Below are 19,857 nucleotides of genomic sequence, written 5' to 3' on the forward strand. Positions count from 1 at the left end.
ACATCTAGTCGTATATATTTTTGTATGTGCAATAAAAGTTATGTTTTTAATTTTTGCAAAATTAAACCAAATTTTCTAATTAGTCCACGATTCATAATATATGACTAGCTGAGTCTCGGGGCTTCGCTCCCGTGGGAACTTCGTCATCAAAGTACCTATGTGTTCCAGGTTATATTCTACCCGTGTACTAGATTTCATAACAATCGGTCCACTAGATTTTGCGTGAAAGAGTAACAAACATACATACACACATCTTCACAAACTTTCGCATTTATAACAGGGCTTATGTTTGATCTCGGGCCATTAACTATATCTATGCCAATTTTCATCACATTCGGCCCAGTGGTTTATCTGTGAAGGCGTGACAGATAGACATACCTTTACATAATAACATTAGAATGGATGATCATGAAAGCGACACCTGATTCGATGTGATCACCGCATCCTACGAACGCTTGCAACACCAAGAGTATAAACACGCGCGTTCTCACACATATTCTGTGATATATCATACGTTTTTTAAAGCTGAACATAAACAGCGCTTGATTTCGCTTTTATTTATTTATAAAAGCTAAATCAAGCGCTGCAGCGGCTGATCTCCCGCCTCGCTAACAAGCTGGTAAAGATGCAAATTGACAGCGGTTGGCAGCACTGCTCCGAAATGGCGCCAAACATTAGCATAATTCCTTGCAAATTGTCTCTGTTTGAATGGGGCGTGATTGAAATTGCGAGGGTGGTTCAGATCGTTTTACTAATCTATAACAATAACAGCTCTATTACTATTTGTTATTTGTACATTCATTATTTTTGAGATCTAAGAGAAAATACTAGATTTATCATTATACTACATTATTAACGCATTTACATAGAACTAAAAAAAAATATTTATTAATTTAATGTAACTCTAAGGCTCTATGGTTTGGTTACAGTCCAGTGACTTTGACGTTAACTTTAACCTGCACAACACCGTCGTTTAAACAAAATGGCGTACCTTGCGTTCTTCTGGGCAGGTTAAAGTTAACGTCAAAGTTGACTGGTGCAACCAAATCTAATTCTAATTAATTAATGACTAAGTACTTGTAATTTAAAAGATTAGAAAAAAAATATTGCACTTTTTTTAACATGACTAAAAATAACTATAAAAAATTATACTTACTTAAATAGAAAACAACGGAAAATAGATATATTAAAATGTATTAGTTAAAGTTAATTTTGATCGTGCAAGAAATATGTTAGTTTCTTCCATGAATAACAACAAGAAATGGATAACACTCAACGGCCCACACTAATCACTAAGCTTGTATCGAAGATTCGGTCGACGCAAACACAGAAACGGGCACAACACACCCAGAACCGCAGACCAATATTTGTGACACGAGTATAAATAATTTCCCGCGCTGGGAACCGAACCCTCTAGACAGCGGACGGACATGGTGAAATCGTCAGAACCAAGTGTTTTGAATAAGTCATGTACACACCATCCATTTTCGTCAAATAAAGCTAGGTCGTAATTCTAACTCCGTTTAAATAATATCTGTTTAGATCATTATTTTCATATTAGTATGATATACTTAACAACAGAACATTAGCCCCTCCTCTCTCTCTTAAACTCTTCATCATTGTTACAATACTAGTCAATTTCGTTCATTGAATTACTTAATTACAAATGACAATGCATGTACGCGGGGTACGGGGGGAGCAGCGCGCACGCGAGCGGCAGCGCATGCGCAGACAACTCGCGATCGCCAGTGGCTGCTTGCGCGCGCAGTTGTTCCAGACGAAGCTGGTTCTGCCGCTTCCATTTTGTCCTAAAACAAGATGTTTGATTTGTGACACATATGTATTGGCGCCCAACGTGGAACTATTATTAAATTACCAACTGTACATAACAATTTTGATATATAATGAGCCTGTTATTTGTCAACTTACCTCCGATTTTGGTACCAAGTTTTGACCTGCGTTTCGCTAAGACTCAGCGCATCGGCTACATCCCCTCTGTCAGCGACGCTCAGATACTTTTGGCAGCGGAACTTGCGCTCCAAATAGGCGAGCTGCGCATGCGTGAACGCGGTCCTGCGCCGGCGCGGCTTGCGACCGCCGCTGGAGGACGCTGACGGACGAGATGCTGATGATCTTTCTGTTTACAGGAAATGTTTGGTGGGAATTACAAGATAAAACAATGTAATTTCAGTGGGAAGGAAGGGAATCGGTACTTAATTTTTTTTAACAAATGGTATCTAAAAGTAATTATTTATCTATTAAATATGTATTTCTTTAAAACGTTAAACGATTATTAACTTTAAAATCAGCTGCATATCTAAAACAAATATATTCTTCTGATATAATAATTTAGTGTTAAAATTTAACTTCTGTCTCTTATTACCTGTATTATCATGGGCGTCTCTCTGTGAACCCCCGGCAATGACAGACGCGGCAAAACCGGCCAGCAGTTGGGATTGAAAAGAACCCTTCGACAAATCCATAGACCTCCCATATATACTATCCGATAGTCCACCTGTCACATGGCCAAACGCTGAACTGCCTTCATGCGGATTATCCTCTTTATTTGCATCTCTATCCGCGCGATACAGATGAAAGAGACCACTATCGTACAGCTTCAGGCGATCATCTGCACGATGTTCAAATTCATTGTCGTCTTCTTTGAAAGGCGAATTGTAATTTGAACTTGATAATCGGTTCAGGTTATATTCGTTTGGTGACGATCGGTCATCTTCGGTGTCCTTTTTTGGATATTCGTGGTTTGAATCACAGCTGTATTGCGCCTTTTTCGGAGTTGATGTTTCGCTTCGGTTATCGCCAACTGATATGTCATCATCGACGTCTGACGCTACCAAGTTTTGACTGCTTCTCGAGGGACATCTGTCGGAATCCCTATCTTCGTCCTTGTGGGCAGTACCTAAAACAAATGAAGTTCTAAATCATGTCAAATCATTAGACCTCAAAATATGTTAACATCGCTTGACACTACTTAAACTAGAAGCACAAACGGAGGACACACAAAGGCGGGAACTCGCATAAAGAGCTCAGTTTTAAAAAAGGAACGGCCATAGACACGAGTTTCTGCTCTAATTAATGCCTGGGGGCGTTCCGTTTCGCTCTCGAGCAATTGAATGCGATCTCTGTGAATGGTGTTTTAGCGCGCGGAGAAAATCTTGTCTATGGTTTGCGTTTGTGTCTTTTAATTTGCGTGAAAATGGTGAAGAGCGGCATTGAAGCTATAGTGTCTTTCTGTAAACTTTTATGCGTTTGGTAATGGCGTACGGCCGCGATTACTTGTTATTTTGCGAAGTGAAGAGGGGACTGGAGGATCTCGTTATAATTTTGCATAAATATGGTTTAGCCTTCACTTGTTGAGGACGCCGGAGAGATCTTAATGTTTTCGCTTGGCTATCCTCAACCATAACATCGTTAACGAATGCGTGGAATGAGGGAATTTTTTTCTTACGCTATTTTTTTTTCTCTTGCTGTTTATATACGTACATAAGTTTTTAATTAATACTAAGGAAGAATTATGACTTATTTATTCAATGGTTATTACAGTTACTATTTTACGCGTAAATATTTACACCTCACTTCGGATTTATAAATCCATGTGGAATTAAAACATACGTTTCTAAAAAAATACTCGTTTGAGTGAATTTGTAATCCTTGAAATCTAACCTTAATTAAATAATGTTTACTAATATACACCGATTTACTATGAAAGAAGCAACAAATTAAAATTTTGCATGTTGGCTACTAGTAAGTACTACTGCTAATTTATCTCGAATGGATTAAATGATTTCACTACTGTAGAGTTATGAAAAGTATTATATTTATTAACTTTTTTTCTTCATAGTCGTATTCCTCGTGGCTGTGGGTCGTGGTCATTACGTTGAATGAAACACACACAACAACTTTCTTGGCACTATTGATGGAGTGATTTGCCTTTGACTTTTCCTTTCCATACACAAGTTAATAAATCAACCAATGTGTTTTCCTTCACTGGAAACAAGCGGTGGTCGACGAAAACTATATGAGTCATTGATATACAAACTCATGTGACACGAGTAGGATTCGAACTTGGGACTTCACTTCACTTACCGCTTCAAGTTATTAATTATACTAACAATATAATATTTAATGAAAACGAATAGTTACATATGAACAGCTTCAAAATGTGAGTTGATTGTTGTCATCTTATGGACAACACAAATGAAAACATTATTCTACTATCCACTACAACATCTACTAACACTAAATATAGATAAAACTAATTTTATTCGATTTTCTATGCGTTATTTGAGCTCATCCATTTCTAACTTAAAAATATGTGCATGTGATTGCCAGGTAATTACTATTACTGACAAAATTAAATATCTAGGTATTGTAATTGACGACACTCTTTCTTTCAATCAACATATTGAAATTTTAAATGGTAGAATCCGTAAATTAATTTTTGTTTTTAAGAAACTGCGGTCTATCGCTGACACTATAACAATCAGACAAGTATACTTTGCCTTATGCCAGTCTATATTAACTTATTGTATTACAACATGGGGATGCATAGCTAAAACAGCATTATTAACCATAGAAAAGGCACAGCGAGCCATCCTTAAGGTTTCCACTTTCCGTCCTTTCCTATTCTCTACTTACCTACTGTATAAATCTTGTAAAGTACTAACAGTTAGACAATTATTCATATTAAGCACAATCCTCAAACAGCACGCCGCACTGCCATTCAGCACTAAATTTAATAACAAAAGACGAAAGAAAGATATTGTTTGTTTCAAAAGCGTTAGATACAAAACATTCATTCACTCATAGATTTTTCCTTTTACAACAGATTAAATGAAAAACTAAGTTTTTATCCTCTCACTTATATTACAAAAAAAATCTTCCTTGAAACCCTTCTAAGTATGAAGAAACAGAAGAATTACTTATAGTTTTAAAATAATTTTACTTGTTTCTTTTGTAATATAACCTATTATTACCTATATATGATTTTTATATATATGATTAGTTTTGTACAAGTAAGTTTAAAATTTTGTTAATTGTTTATAATTATTTTGATAACTACCTTTTAACGCCTGAAACACAGGTGATTTTTCTTCCTAGCTCAGGCGCCCTGTTTTATTTTATTTTAAATCTTAATTTAGATCTATTGTATAACTTTTATTTAAGTAACATGAATAAAGACATTATTATTATATTATTATTATTATTTGTATCTCCTTTTGGGTTTCACGGCACTAAGTCCTGTCCTTTGAGAGGCTTGCGTGGGGATATGGATCCAACACGTAGAGGCCCTTTGGAGAGTTTTGATGTTGTGTAGGTCTCCCGCCAAGACCCGCTCCCGGATATACCAATAAAATGATATGCCCATGAGCAGGTCTCGGCGGGAGTGTGAACTATTGCAGAATAATGGATAGAAGTACTGGTCTATAGAATGAAATTTGGATGGACTGAGAATGGGCTATTGCAAAGAGTTCGGTCACCTGCCATAATCATGATAACTGACTATTCAGTGGCAGGTGGTGACTCGCCGCTCACTGGATGGGCCCCTCAAATCAGTCGCCGCGATTGGCGCCAAAGGGGCAACATTGGCGTGAGCGGCTAAGGGTGTAGAGAGGTGAGTCTGCGGGGCACGAAATCATGGTGATCCAGTCAGACGCCCCCGGCGTTATGACATTTTACACTTCCACCCTTCGAGCATATAGCTCTCGCGACTCCACTCTGGCCGGCCGGTGAAGGCAAGCCAGAGGTAGGGGTCCTGTTACCTCTCGGTTTCCACTCCGACCTTGGGGAAGGAAGGCGGAGGTGAGGAACAGGGGCCTCCCCTGGGAGCACTCAGGTCCGTGGGGTCGCTACTCCCCAACAGCTCGCCACAAGCTGCCCTGCGGGCTTATTATTATTATTTGTATTTTTATATTTCACTCAAAATTAATTTTGAGGAGTTTTATTGGATACGCGAGCTTGTGGCCAAACGTAACCAATTGAAAAGAAAAAAGAAATTAAGATTACTATTACTACTGGAAGCAATAGTAAAATGTATAATTAAAAGCCGATCAAAGGAAAAATGGGACGACTGTTGGTTCGATTCACTAATGGTAGTCCTGTCGTTTTCTTAGAGTACAAGGTCCGTGATCTTGACGTGAATTTTTGATTTCCTGTTGTTAATTTGATGGCCGGCGTGTGACCAAGAATAAATTGTGCGCGGTTTGCCGATGGCATCATTTGCAATGTAAATCTGGTATCTACTTAACGCTCTTTTCCTAAAAACGTTGTCTATTTAAAAAATAAAATAAAATATATATATATATATATATATATATATATATATATATATATATATCAGGACAAATTACACATAATGAGCTAGCCCCAAAGTAAGTTCTAGACTTGTGTTGTGGGATACTAACTCAACGATACTATATTTTATAACATATACATTTATAAATAAACATCCAAGACCCGAGACAATCAGAAAAAGATCATTTTCCATCATGGCCCAACCGGGGATCGAACACGGGACCTCTCGGTTCAGAGGCAAGCACTTTACCACTGCGCCACAGAAGTCGTTGATACATCGTAACCACTTTTTTTTATTTAAAAAATGTACCTGGTCTATGTTGTAATAAAATCTGTACTATGACTAAAAAGGCTTTTCGAAATTTGTGGTACTTGTAGAAAAAAACGAAAATTTTGTTAAATTATTATTTATTAAAAAATTTCTGTTTAATTTCTTTATACCTAAATTTTTATGCGGAAAACGTGCGGAGCGCAACTAGTTACAAAGAAATTTAAGTTTAGCCCACCGACCATACAATAAGCGACTGAAAGAAGACTGACCCTCGACGAGTTGTTAGTTGTAACGAGCACTTGGCATCTTAAAAACTTTCCTTCAAAACGTAGATACTTAAATCCATAGGACTACCAGGGGAGGATGTATCTATAGCGCAGGGGAGCCTGCGCACGGACGTTGAGTGTTAAGGAGCACCTAGGCGTGTAAATTTAGGTATCTCTTCTATTTGGAACCCGCACTTTGATGCAAGGGTGTCAATTGCACACTGACACTACGTGGGATAGCGCTGTCCCTGGGTATTACCTACAACTCAGCCCTATAATTGAGAACTTGGCATCGATGTCGTCAAGTCGGTCCATCCGATATACAATCAAAATATCACGACACTAGTTGTTGATCGTAACTTCGCCCGCGGTATGCTATGTTTCAGCTCGGGGCATTAACTATAATAATATAATAATAATAACTTTATTCACCAAAGAAAAAAGTACAATAATTGACAGAATCATTTTAGTAAATCAAAATCAAAATCAAATCATTTATTCAGAAATTAGGCCTTCACAGGCACTTTTTCACGTCATAATCTAAATTAAATTATGTTTACCAAAGCTACAAACTACTAGCATTTCGGAACGACCACTGCTGAGAAGAAATGCCGAAAGAAACTCATTCAAACAGTGTTGGTCCCTATTATGCCAGAAGGGCTTACCATTTTTTAAATATAAATTTATGTATAATTTTTTATCAGTAATATAACATGTAAGTACATAATAAAGTACATGGTCAAAAGGTATACTGAAACATATTATGATTGTGATCAAGTGCTGATGAAAGGAAAATATATATACTTATATATATATGTATAATTAACCAAACAAAAAAAAAAAACTTTTAATAAAAGATCGAGCTGACCAGTTCCCCCCAGTAGTAGTTAGATTTACAATTTATAAGTTGGACTGTGGACTCTGCACTAAGCGATGCTTGTGTCGTCAAATTGTGTGTAAGTATATATAATAAACACAATTTGAAGTAACAGAAGAAATACATTACTCAGCGACGCGTATAGCACTAAAAGCTATATTTAAATACAATATTAAATAAATATATAAATAAATAAATAAATATATTAGGACATACCACACAGATTGAGCTAGCCCCAAAGTAAGTTCGAAACTTGTGTTATGGGATGCTAACTCAACGGTACTATATTTTATAACAAATACATATATAGATAAACATCCAAGACCCAGGCCAATCAGAAAAAGATCGTTTTCCATCATGACCCGACCGGGTATCGAACCCGGGACCTCTCGGTTCAGTGGCAAGAACTTTACCACTCCGCCACCGAGGTCGTCAAAATATTATATATATTAATTACAATATTGCTTTAAAAATATGTTGTAGTGAAGAAATATACAATGATACATTTTATTAGAAGACACAACCAGATATACGTTTGAGAAAACACTAAACATACTCGTGATTTGGTTAATACAAAATATTTGTAAATGCTAAATAAATTAAATTAAACTAAACACTGTGTTAACAAAGACTAGATACAATGTAATCTAGATATGGTAATTAAGACTATACTAGACAATTATGAGATCCAGTGTTTCTTTTAATTGACTAACGATCATGAGACCAACCATAGCATAGATGAATGTATTATTTTTATGTGATTATTTGTATGAAATATTCAGTTTCAGCATATGTCAAGGTTAATAAGAATGATTTTATAATATGTTTGGCTCTTTTGACTGTTAGCGTTTTAATATCACAAACCTTTAATATTTTATTATAAACTGAAGCTAACATAAATTCTTGCATATGTTGGGCAAAGGTAGTTCTTACTTTGGGTAAATCAACTTTAAATATTCTGCGTTGAAGAAGTTGGGAATAATCATCGGATCTGAGAGTCATCACATGCTTTTTAAGTGCAGTTTTAAGTATGTAGAGTTGGCGAACATTTAAGACTGCTGCTTCAGTAAAGAGTGGTGTTGTTGGGCAACGGAAAGGTTTTTTAAAAATTACTTTTAATATTGAACGTTGGGCAATTTCAATTTCAGACATTGCAGTAGTACCCACGCCTCCCTAAAAAAATTAACTATATCTAACAATGGAATTGCAACTTTCATTGTTATATTACTGAGAATAAAATCTAAAGAAAAAATTGGTAAGCCCTTCTGGCATTATAGGGACCAACACTGTTTAAATGAGTTTCATTCGGCAATTCTTCTCAGCAGTGGTAGTCATTGGTCGTCTAGTCTAGCTTTGGCAAATATTATTTCATTTAGAATATGAATTTAAAAAGTATTAGTGAAGGTCTAATTTCTGAATAAATGATTTCATTTATTACGTCGACGTAGCATTGGAGCCTAGCCATCGATGAAAATTCATCCACAAAATATCTCATCTGAAATGTAACTTTTTTTAATATTTTCAACGTGAATGAAATGACCACTGTCCAGGAAAGACTGCTATAAATCCCACCACCAGGGCACCAAAGACATCACAGAGGCTATGTCAACTTTTTAAGAAATTTCTTGAAGGCGTTATATAGGTACGTGTGTTATACCAATGCAAATAGTAATCAAACATTTATTTATTACCCTGAAATATTAAAACAGGAATACAGTGACAGAGCGTTTCATTCCCGCTCCATAACAAAAATATTCCAAATCATAATACCATGGATGTCATACAAGGATCAGATGATGTCAGACTGAATTTTGGCACAATCGTGGACCTTAAGAAATAACATAGTCTACCTTTTATTGCGAAAAATCTCCGATCAACAAATCATCTTGTCTCCCCGACGACGCAGCACCTCAAAATGCTTAATTTTCGACCAAGAAAATATCTCCTTGAGTTGTTTCTGACTGGTTCGTTAACCCCCAATCGCCAACAATCGTTAACAACCGCCGTCAATCGCTAACGATCACTGCATAATGTTCATAAAAGGAAAATAGTGCGTATTGCATATGCTCTCGAACACAGTATGGCGCCTCTTGTGCGCGCACGCGCTAGTCGCGTGCCGGGCTTTTTGACTTTTTATTTTTTTTTTATTAGGAATTTGTTTGTAGCCAGTAGATATGTTGCAATTGTTTTATTTTATTGTTTTTAGGCCATCTTATAAAATCGGAATAAGAAGTCAAATGTTTTGTTTTTTATACGACAAAAACAATAAAAATAACTGTCAAATGCGTTTAACGCAATTTGTCCCAATATATTTATTTATATTCACATTACTAACGAATATGACTAAGTATAATAGATACCATCACAATTAGTTCTAGAATATTTTTATTATTTAAATTGATTTGTAAGATTATTGTCTATTGCTGGTTTAGGTTAAGGCCCAATACTTAGTTGTAATAAATAAGGTTACCAGGGGCTTAAATCCACTGATATTAGAACTTAAATCGAAAAGCCGGTTGCAAGTGTCAAAAATCCGGTCCTTGGCGGAAAATAAATCTCAGTAGATTATAACCAATTTTTATTATCATGTATTAAATATTTTGTCCAAAGCTTTAATAACTAATTTTATTAGAAATTTTGTTGTGTTATTCATTACATGTTAGTTACAAATAGTAACGCGCGTGTGGCGCCTATTATTTAATGGCAAGACTCAAAATCCAGATCAGTTTAGATCGGATTTTTCCGGTCAGATGGTAACCCTTGAAATTTGATTTTTTTTTTACTTTTCCATATAGTTTGGTCGATTTGGTGATCGGTTTTTTATGGGAGAGTAAACAATTTTTTTTTTATTTCCAAAAGTCGTAGAACAAATGTTGTTTTTTATGACGTCAGGAAGCTGTATATAGGGGTTGTTAATTAATTGAAAATAACCCTGTATATTAGGAGCTAATTGTTGTACGGTTTGTTAACATCGACTGTTAACATCAAATTGTGACATCATCTAAGTAAACAGGAAATCATTTAAAAAAAAAAAAAATCAATTGTAAGATTTTATATTTTATTGCTTTGAAAACAATACAAGAAAGAAACGACAGAAATAAAATGTTATTACCTAAAATGAAATTAAATAAATTAATATTCTAATTGTATTAAAAACAAAGATTTCACATTTCCTACCTATGTGTCGTCGACACATCAATAGAAACAGCTGAACACTAGAGCACGGACACAAATTAGCGCGGTGTCCCGTTGGGCTCTTCAGCATGACACCCGCTCTCCGGAGACTGATATGCCAAATCAAAAAAATCTAAATCAAATCATTTATTCAGAAATTAGGCCCTCACAGGCGCTTTCTTCACGTCATATTCCAAATTAAATTATATTGATCAAAGCTACAAACTAATAGCATTTCGGAACGACCTCAACTGAGGAGAAATGCCGAAAGAAACTCATTCAAACAGTGTTGGTCCCTGTCATGCCACTTTTTAAAATATAAATTTATGTATCAATTTTTTTGATAATGACGCTTCATATTAACCTATACCTCGGGTAAGTACTTGGTTCCAACCAAGTACCCCATACTTACATTACATTGATCGACGACAACGCAGATTGTATGGAGATTCCAAATACGTCAAAGCAGTTAGAGTCAAAGCCAACTGAGATACTGCATCGTCGCAACGGACCGCGACAGAGCAATGAGACATGCCTCTTACCATTGTTGCCTTTATAATGTCTACAATATATGAGGTTAAAGAACGTGGCGGTTAAAGAAATTCTATTATTATGCTATATTGTTAATGTACCCTTTTGTGTTCTTGACAAGGATATTTCTTAGAATTTAAATTTGTTTAATTTTGTTCTAAATATGTAATAAAAATTCAAATTTATTATTGTTTTGTCCCTTTTTAAAATATGTATAAAACAATGTATTTTGAAGCAAATAAACATAAAATATTTTTAAAATAATTTCACGTCGACAAATTTTGCATTTTCCACCATCCAGTCTGCACGGACTGAACTTTCATGAAAATTCATAGTTCATTCCCATCAAGTATACAAAATTAGGTCCTATTGTATGCACCTGCATGCTTGTGGATTAGCAGCTTATTGCACTAGTGTAGACACGCCCTTGAACACGTAATAATGCTAATAATTTGTGTACCACACACTTGTATTTGAATATTCATTTTTACGTTGTTTGAGCCTGTTTAGAATAGATAAGTGTAGAAGGAGCTTCTCTTCTTCCCTACGTGCCTATTCATTACTGAATGTTGACCGTCAACTGCTTAAATTGTGTCTTATCTAGAGCCTGAATACATTCGACAGTTATGACTGCCGTCCATTCATTGATATTTGTAGAAGGAGCTAGGTAAGTATTCTTCTTCTTCATAGTCGTATTCCTCATGGCTGAGGGTCGTGGTTATTACGTGGAATGAAACACACACACAACAACTTTCTTGGCATTATTAATGGAGTGGTTTGCCATTGCCTTCTCCATTTCACACACATGTTAATAAGAATCAACCAGTGTGCAGGTTTCCTCACGATGTTTTCCTTCACCGGAATCAAGTGGTGGACGATGAAAACTACTGTACATGAGTCATATTGGTATACAAACTCATGTGGCACGAGTAGTATTCGAACCTGGGACCTTGCGATCACAGATCACAGGCGTCTTAACCATTATACCACCAACGCTTCAGGTAAGTATAGAAGGAGCGATTTCTATACTTACATATTCTATACGCAGACTGCATCTGCAAAACTAGTATTATTGGAGCCATACTCTATTGCTCCGCTGCGACGACCAGTTTTTTAGAGATTCTAACACTGACATGACATGAATCCGTTGTTTTTTAGACATTCTAAAACTTCGCAACGTGGTAACTTCATAAAATAACTGCGTTTGTCTGTCGACGGTACGTCAAACGCCAGCTTTTAGCACTCCGAACTTATGAAAATCAAATCATTTATTCGGAAATTAGGCCTTCACAGGCACTTTTTCACGTCATATTCTAAATTAAATGATGTTTACCAAAGCTACAAACTACTAGCATTTGGAACGATCACTGCTGATAAGAAATGCCGAAAGAAACTCATTCAAACAGTGTTGGTCCCTATTATGACAGAAGGGCTTACCATTTTTTAAATATAAATTGATGTATAATTTTTTATCAGTAATATAACAATGTAAGTACACAATAAAGTACATGGTCAAAAGGTATACTGAAATAATTATGATAGTGATCAAGTGCTGATGAAAGGAAAATATATATAACTTATATAATCACCTGTAATTTGGAGCACTGAGAACACCACGTTTGGTATAAGTTTGATGCTTAAAAAGTCTGCCTAAAATGTAAAGACTTTGACCGCTGTGGCCGGGCTGTCATTACAATTTTTACAAAATTTAACAAAGACATTATTTTTACTATCTGGTAACTTAGAAGTTTTATCTAAAATTTGTTAAAATTGTAATGAAGGTGCGGCTGTAGCGGTCGAACCGCCCTGAGAAACACCCGTGTAATCCTAAAGACAAGACAAGAGTCCCTGTCGCGTCTACTTTTACGAACGCCATACGTTCAAATACGATCGATGTGATTTTTGTACGGTTTTCACCAATAGATAAGTTTCATTTCTGAGAACTTCGCGAACGAATAATCTGTTGTCCGTTTGGTCGTATGTTTAATTATACTTTTCAAAACTAACTTTTCAATCTTACTAACTATTATTAAGAATAAGTATAAGATTAAGGTATATCTTACTAACTAAACTAACCGAATCTACCGAGGAAGGTTAAGGTATATCTTACTAACTAAACTAACCGAATCTACCAAGGAAGGTTAAGGTATATCTTACTAACTAAACTAACCGAATCTACCGAGGAAGGTTAAGGTATATCTTACTAACTAAACTAACCGAATCTACCGAGGAAGGTTAAGGTATATCGTACTAACTAAACTAACCGAATCTTCCGAGGAAGGTTAAGGTATATCTTACTAACTAAACTAACCGAATCTACCGAGGAAGGTTAAGGTATATCTTACTAACTAAACTAACCGAATCTACCGAGGAAGGTTAAGGTATATCTTACTAACTAAACTAACCGAATCTACCGAGGAAGGTTAAGGTATATCTTACTAACTAAACTAACCGAATCTACCGAGGAAGGTTAAGGTATATCTTACTAACTAAACTAACCGAATCTACCGAGGAAGATTAAGGTATATCATTTATTATCAGCTATATGTTATAGTGCTTGCCACTGGACCGAATGAATATATATAAATAATGAAAATGTTTACATTTTCATTCATATTTCATTCCAAATAATTTTGACGACCTCGGTGGCACAGTGGTAAAGTGCTTGCCTCTAAACCCAGAGGTCCCGGGTTCGATACAAGGTCGGGTCATGATGGAAAATGATCTTTTTCTGATTGGCCGTGTTGGATGTTTATCTATATATGTATTTGTTATAAAATATAGTATCGTTGAGTTAGTATCCCATAACACAAGTCTCGAACTTACTTTGGGGCTAGCTCAATCTGTGTGATTTGTCCTAATATAAAAAAAATATTATGGTTTATTAGCGAAGCAGGGACGGACCGCTAGTCCTTTAGAACTAATATAAGATTTTTAACAAATAAAAATATATCTTTAATAGGTATAGTCTCTTAGGTGAGTAAAATTTTGTTTTTCATCAATAATTAATTAGAACACCGGATATACAGTGTTCTATCCTTACATATTATAAAACAAAGTCCTCTATCGCATCTGTCTGTATGGTAGCGATAACTCAAAAACTATTACACAGATTTTCATGCGGTTTTCACCAATAGATAGAGTGATTCCTGAGGAAGGTTTAGGGGTATAATTTATTACGTTTTTGCCCGAGCGTAGCCGGGACGGACCGCTGATCAAGATAAAGTTAATAAATTAATTATTAGTAAGCGGGATATGTAGGTATAAGAACAAATAAATGTTTGGCGTAATTTCGTTGAAGAAAAGATTTAAACGCTCTACGGCGTCATGGTCAATGCCACGCCGTAGCGCCAGTATTAACGCCTACGGCGTAAACGGTCACGATTATAAAAATATTTAAATGATTTCTTTTTTCCTATATATGTAGCTTATAGGCATAAAAATCCTTGAATGTTTATTTATTTCTTACTCCGTACACCTCACGGTATTAGAGTGGTAATAATAGTACTTTGACGTAACTGTAACGGCATTTTGTCTGAACGTCAGCGACGCGCAGGTTAAAATCAACGTCAAACTGGATGGTGCAAACTCGTAGATTTAAACATTTCATCAATTCAAGCTCGTCTATAAAAAATACAAGGTGAAAATCGTATATAGGGAGGTAAAATCTATTACAGTTAAGCGGGAAACAGAGCAGAATGGAAAATTATCCAACGATAAAAACCCCGTTCTTAAATTAAACTATTGCACTTAAACCTTCCTTAGGAATCACAATGTAGTGAAACTCACATCAAAATCCGTTGCGCAGTTTCAAAGATCTAATCATACATAGGGACAGACATCGGGAAGCGACTTTGTTTTATACTGTGTAATGATAATGATAGCATATTGTCATAAATTAATCATAGCATACCGTCGTACAAATATTGTATGTGTGTCCTTAAATAAATAAATATTATTATTTTTATTTCTAGCTAGGTTTCCATCGGGGTCTAACGTGGATAATGTATTGTAATAGATGTATGTGTTGCTTTTCACTTCGATTGCGTGGGTAACAGAATAACATCCCAAATATATGTTCGGTTGTTTGTCTCTTAACGCTTTATCTACACAACCTATGTTCTTGAAATTATGCATAAATGTATTTAAGATTACGGAGAAGCAGTGTCGCAAAAGAACTGTGTCTTTATAAAATTCACGCAAACACAGCCGCGGGCAAAAACTAGTTGGAAAATTGCAAAAAAAAAATATTGACTTATCTGTACCTGCTTCGTGCAATGACCTAATATTTGTTGTATGTTTATTTTTATTATATTGTTGCCAATGTAATTTTTAATTCCCGACAGAAGTTAGACATTTCTACGGAGCAAGGACTCTTGTCTTGGCTGTTTAGTTCACTATCAAAGTCACAATATTACTACCTATTTCTGACTTTCCACTAGAAGACCTCTTCTTTTCCCTACCTTAAGCGTATTCTGTATTAACAAGTTTATCCGTTAGACAAATTAAAAAACCCCCGACTTTCAATATTCATTTCGCTACAATTTTTGAGCGTCTGAACCGATTTTGATCAAACATATCTAAGAAACACCGCATAAAAATTAGCTATCAAATAAAAAAAAAACCTCATCAAATTCGATTCATCCGTTGATGAGCTACGTTTGCCACGTGCACAGACAGCGGTCAAAATTATAACACCCCCCTTTTTGCGTCGGGGGTTAAAAATGAGCTTGAGAAATATCTTAACATTTTCACGCTTTATATCTTAAGCAGGCTCCACACTGTCACCGAACACGGTCACATGCCGACGCAAATTCTAGAACATTGCGTTGTTTATATGACTGCTTTTATTAGCCGCAATGAAAAACCAGCAATGTATATTGAATTCCCCAAAGGTCGACGTATTGTGGGGGATTCAATATTACTCCGCGATTTTGTGGAGCCGGCATTATACTGCGCGAAGTATGATGTATCAAATACCTACTACAAGCACTTAACAAGCAGTGGTTTTTATTTCGGCACGCGCGAAGTAGGCACAAAAATGTTTGTTCGGTTAATCCTATATAAAAGTTGCTTAAATTAAATTACGAATTCATCAGATTACATTATTAATATTGATTGAGTTTCTTTCATAAGATATCTTTTCTCGTGGAGCGTCACATTTAAGTATGAAATTAAACTCGTACCTATCATAGCAGCGACGCCGGATCTCAGCACGTCCCCCAGCAGATCCTTAATCAGAAACGACTTGTGGCTGTCCTGCATTCTTGAATCCATCACACAGAAACTGCCCTAAACTTGCCAATCTCTAAAAATCACCAAACTTTCGCAAAGTTTATATGTTTTACTATTGAAATTATTTATTTTCGGCTCACATAGTATATGTTTTAAATGCTAAATTAATATTAAACATAGTTCTTATATTAGTTTAAAACTTTTTAATGTGTCGTTCTTGATTAAACTAAGAATGTCTTTTGGATGTCTCAATAATGGGGAGCGAAGTAACTGTTAGAATAATTTCTCAATTTAGTCTAGACCTTGATCTTAGACCTGATGCACCCAGCGCATTCGATTCGACTGTCCGCCATATTCGAAAAACGCAGCTCAAACGCAAAATCTTTTCATTTAGCTACGCCCCCCCTAACAGTCGTTACATACATTTTCCTGCGGTTTCGGTCCAAAATACCGCTTAAACGTGCTTTAAATCGGCGTTTAGCATGCGCAGTGGTTTGAGGCGGGGCTTCAAGCTCCTCCCTTGAGCTTCCCGTCCAATGGTTGCGATGGAAAAGTTTTATAGTCGAGTGAATTCTAAAGGATAGTTATCGAGTTTTAAAAAGACCGTTTTCAATGTAAATCGAAAAGTTAGCGTGGTAAAGAGCTAGGGACCGCCAATTAAATTGATATGAGGTCATGGAGTGGCCGCAGCGGGCCGAGGGTGCTCCCAATTTTGGTATTTATTTGTTTCAATTTTTGTACTCTGTTACGGATGATAATGAAGCTGTAATGTTTTTCGTTGGATTTTTTATTGCGCTTATTTACCATTCGATCTGATTTGCCTATATAAACTTATTAATCTAATTCTTTTTTACTTTCGTATAGATGTAGACATCCAATACCCAATAAATAGGTCGTCGCGTACGATGGCTTCCTAAATGTATGCCACAGTCTAGCTTAGTTATTATTAGATAAGTTTACGAATATGCTGCTCGCGTCGTTATTAGTTAACTATTTAATTTCATTAATTACTTCTTTCAATAAATGCGAGCCACGTTGCTTTCGACTCGAGAATTTACTGTACTTGTACAGCTCTTGTCTCGCTTTTTTTTTATTTTCAGAAGAAAGAAAAAGGGAAGTTGTATAAAATAGGTAATTTAAATTTTCAATAAAATTTAATTATTGTTGTATAAAATAGGTAATTTAAATTTTCAATAAAATTTAATTATTGTTTTTATTGAAAAACATAAAAAAAACGACTTTACTATATTCATTTGCGTTTATCATGTTCCGCGTTTGACGAAATAATCCCGCTTATTTACTCATTTAGGTTTCAAAATCGGACATCATGTGCAATATAATCCTGATAGGTAAATAATACATAGACATTTATATAGACATAAGTAGTCGTAAAAGTCATGTCAGATGCCTTTAGGCGACTTGAATATAAACAAACACACTCAATATGATGATGAATTGTAGTAGCGAGAATTATGGTAATTAGGAGAGCAGTTTTGTGACCTAAAATTCAAATTATCTAACTCGTTAGTCTGACGCGAAATGCTAAGTAAAATTATTTATTTATTGAGGAACAACAAACAGTTACAAAATTAAACAACCACTTTACATAATTTCGTAACCAACCACGTTATCCACAGTTTGTTTACATTCGTTTTGTTTAAAAAGTTGCAGCTAGTGGGTAGACAGCAAAATTGTTGGGACAAAGTCCGGTATGTGCTTAGTTGATGTATGATACATACAAATGAATTATAAACAACTAATATAATTACATCACAATAACTATGAAATAAAAAAAGAGAATAATCATAATTATACACTAATATAATGCAATATTAAAGTCTATTTGGAGTGCGACTCATGTTCGGACAGTAACTGATGGAGAAGCCGTTTGTATTTATGTAACGGACAAGAGAACGTGTCAACATTAAGAAAAAGCTTGTTGTGTGTCACCATCATACGACGTATAGCGGAGCGAAGGCCCGAATTATACTAATTCGGGCCTTCGCTCCGCTTTTATATATTATTAGAAAGAAAAAAAAACATTGTAAGAAACAATAATGGTAAGCCGATCTGGCATGATAGGGACCAACACTGTTCAAATGAGTTTCTTTCGGCATTTCTTCTCAGCAGTGGTCGTTCCGAAATGCCAGTAGTTTGTAACTTGTGAGAAATAACTATAAATATAAAGATTGACGAGAAAAAGTGCCTGTGAAGGTCTAATTTCTGAATAAATGATTTGAATTTTGAATTTGAATTTGGCAAGTAGTATGCCATAGTGGTCGATGACGCACACTTCGTCTTAAACTAGATCTGGGAACATTGTAATAAAATCTATTAACGAGATCAATGGAGTCTTATCTGGTTGTGCATTAATTTAAATAGAAAAATAGCTTCAAGGAATTTACGCCTCGAATCCAAATTAACATCAGAAGGCGAAGTTCGGATTAGCATTTCACATCTCACCGTCGAATCGATTCGAAATGAGACACAGCGAACCAATCACATCGCGCCATTCTGACGCAACGACAACCACACGGCAATGTCATTGGTTCACTGCGTCTCACTTCGAATCTACTCGATGGTGAGAGGTGAAAATGCAAACTCACACTTCGTGGACTGATAGAGACAGGCACTCAACACAATGTGAAACCAATCGTACCTGATTGGTGCGCCTACTAATTGCCATACTAATTCGGGCCTTAGCTCCGCTATACGTCGTATGATGGTGACACACAACAAGCTTTTTCTTAATGTTGACACGTTCTCTTGTCCGTTACATAAATACAAACGGCTTCTCCATCAGTTACTGTCCGAACATGAGTCGCACTCCAAATAGACTTTAATATTGCATTATATTAGTGTATAATTATGATTATTCTCTTTTTTATTTCATAGTTATTGTGATGTAATTATATTGAAGCCGCGGTTGAAAGCCTGTCGACCATTATTAGGAAGCGTACAGCATCTCTGATGCACCGAGTGCGGCGCAGCACCAACAGCCTGGTGAGGACCGTAGCTGCTAGGCTGGACGTGGACTGCGCTCTCATGCAGCACTGGACTCGCATCCACCTAGCTAAGGACACCAAGTGCTCTCGTAATCTTAATATAGATGTACTAACATAGTTTGAAGGACACTCTGTTACATATAGGTTTTTTAAACCTGAAATAAATTATTTTTATTTTTATTTTAT

At 35.8% G+C, this 19,857-nt stretch overlaps 1 protein-coding gene across 1 annotated transcript; it reads right to left on the reverse strand.

The window, feature by feature from the left end:
* Window positions 1-994: 994 nt before the first annotated feature.
* LOC128670392 (homeobox protein MSH-A-like) lies at window positions 995-16,973 on the reverse strand. The gene is made up of 4 exons (XM_053746025.1): window positions 16,618-16,973; window positions 2,384-2,917; window positions 1,930-2,137; window positions 995-1,808 (listed from the first exon to the last, which is right to left on the reverse strand). The coding sequence occupies exons 1-4, from the start codon at window positions 16,706-16,708 to the stop codon at window positions 1,661-1,663; spliced, it is 981 nt and encodes a 326-aa protein (XP_053602000.1). The 5' UTR covers window positions 16,709-16,973; the 3' UTR covers window positions 995-1,660.
* Window positions 16,974-19,857: the final 2,884 nt, after the last annotated feature.

This window comes from Plodia interpunctella, chromosome 5 (assembly GCF_027563975.2).
Source record: "Plodia interpunctella isolate USDA-ARS_2022_Savannah chromosome 5, ilPloInte3.2, whole genome shotgun sequence".
Classification (NCBI taxonomy): domain Eukaryota; kingdom Metazoa; phylum Arthropoda; class Insecta; order Lepidoptera; family Pyralidae; genus Plodia; species Plodia interpunctella.

What these genes read in the sequence shown, in the direction of transcription:
- LOC128670392 (XM_053746025.1), bottom strand. Translation starts at nt 16,708, where the DNA reads ATGGATTCAAGAATGCAGGACAGCCACAAGTCGTTTCTGATTAAGGAT. An exon ending in CGGCGTCGCTGCTATGATAG is followed by an intron (nt 2,918 to 16,617) that starts GTACGAGTTTAA and finishes CATTTGTTTTAG; the next exon opens with GTACTGCCCACAAGGACGAA. An exon ending in AGACGCCCATGATAATACAG is followed by an intron (nt 2,138 to 2,383) that starts GTAATAAGAGAC and finishes TCCTGTAAACAG; the next exon opens with AAAGATCATCAGCATCTCGT.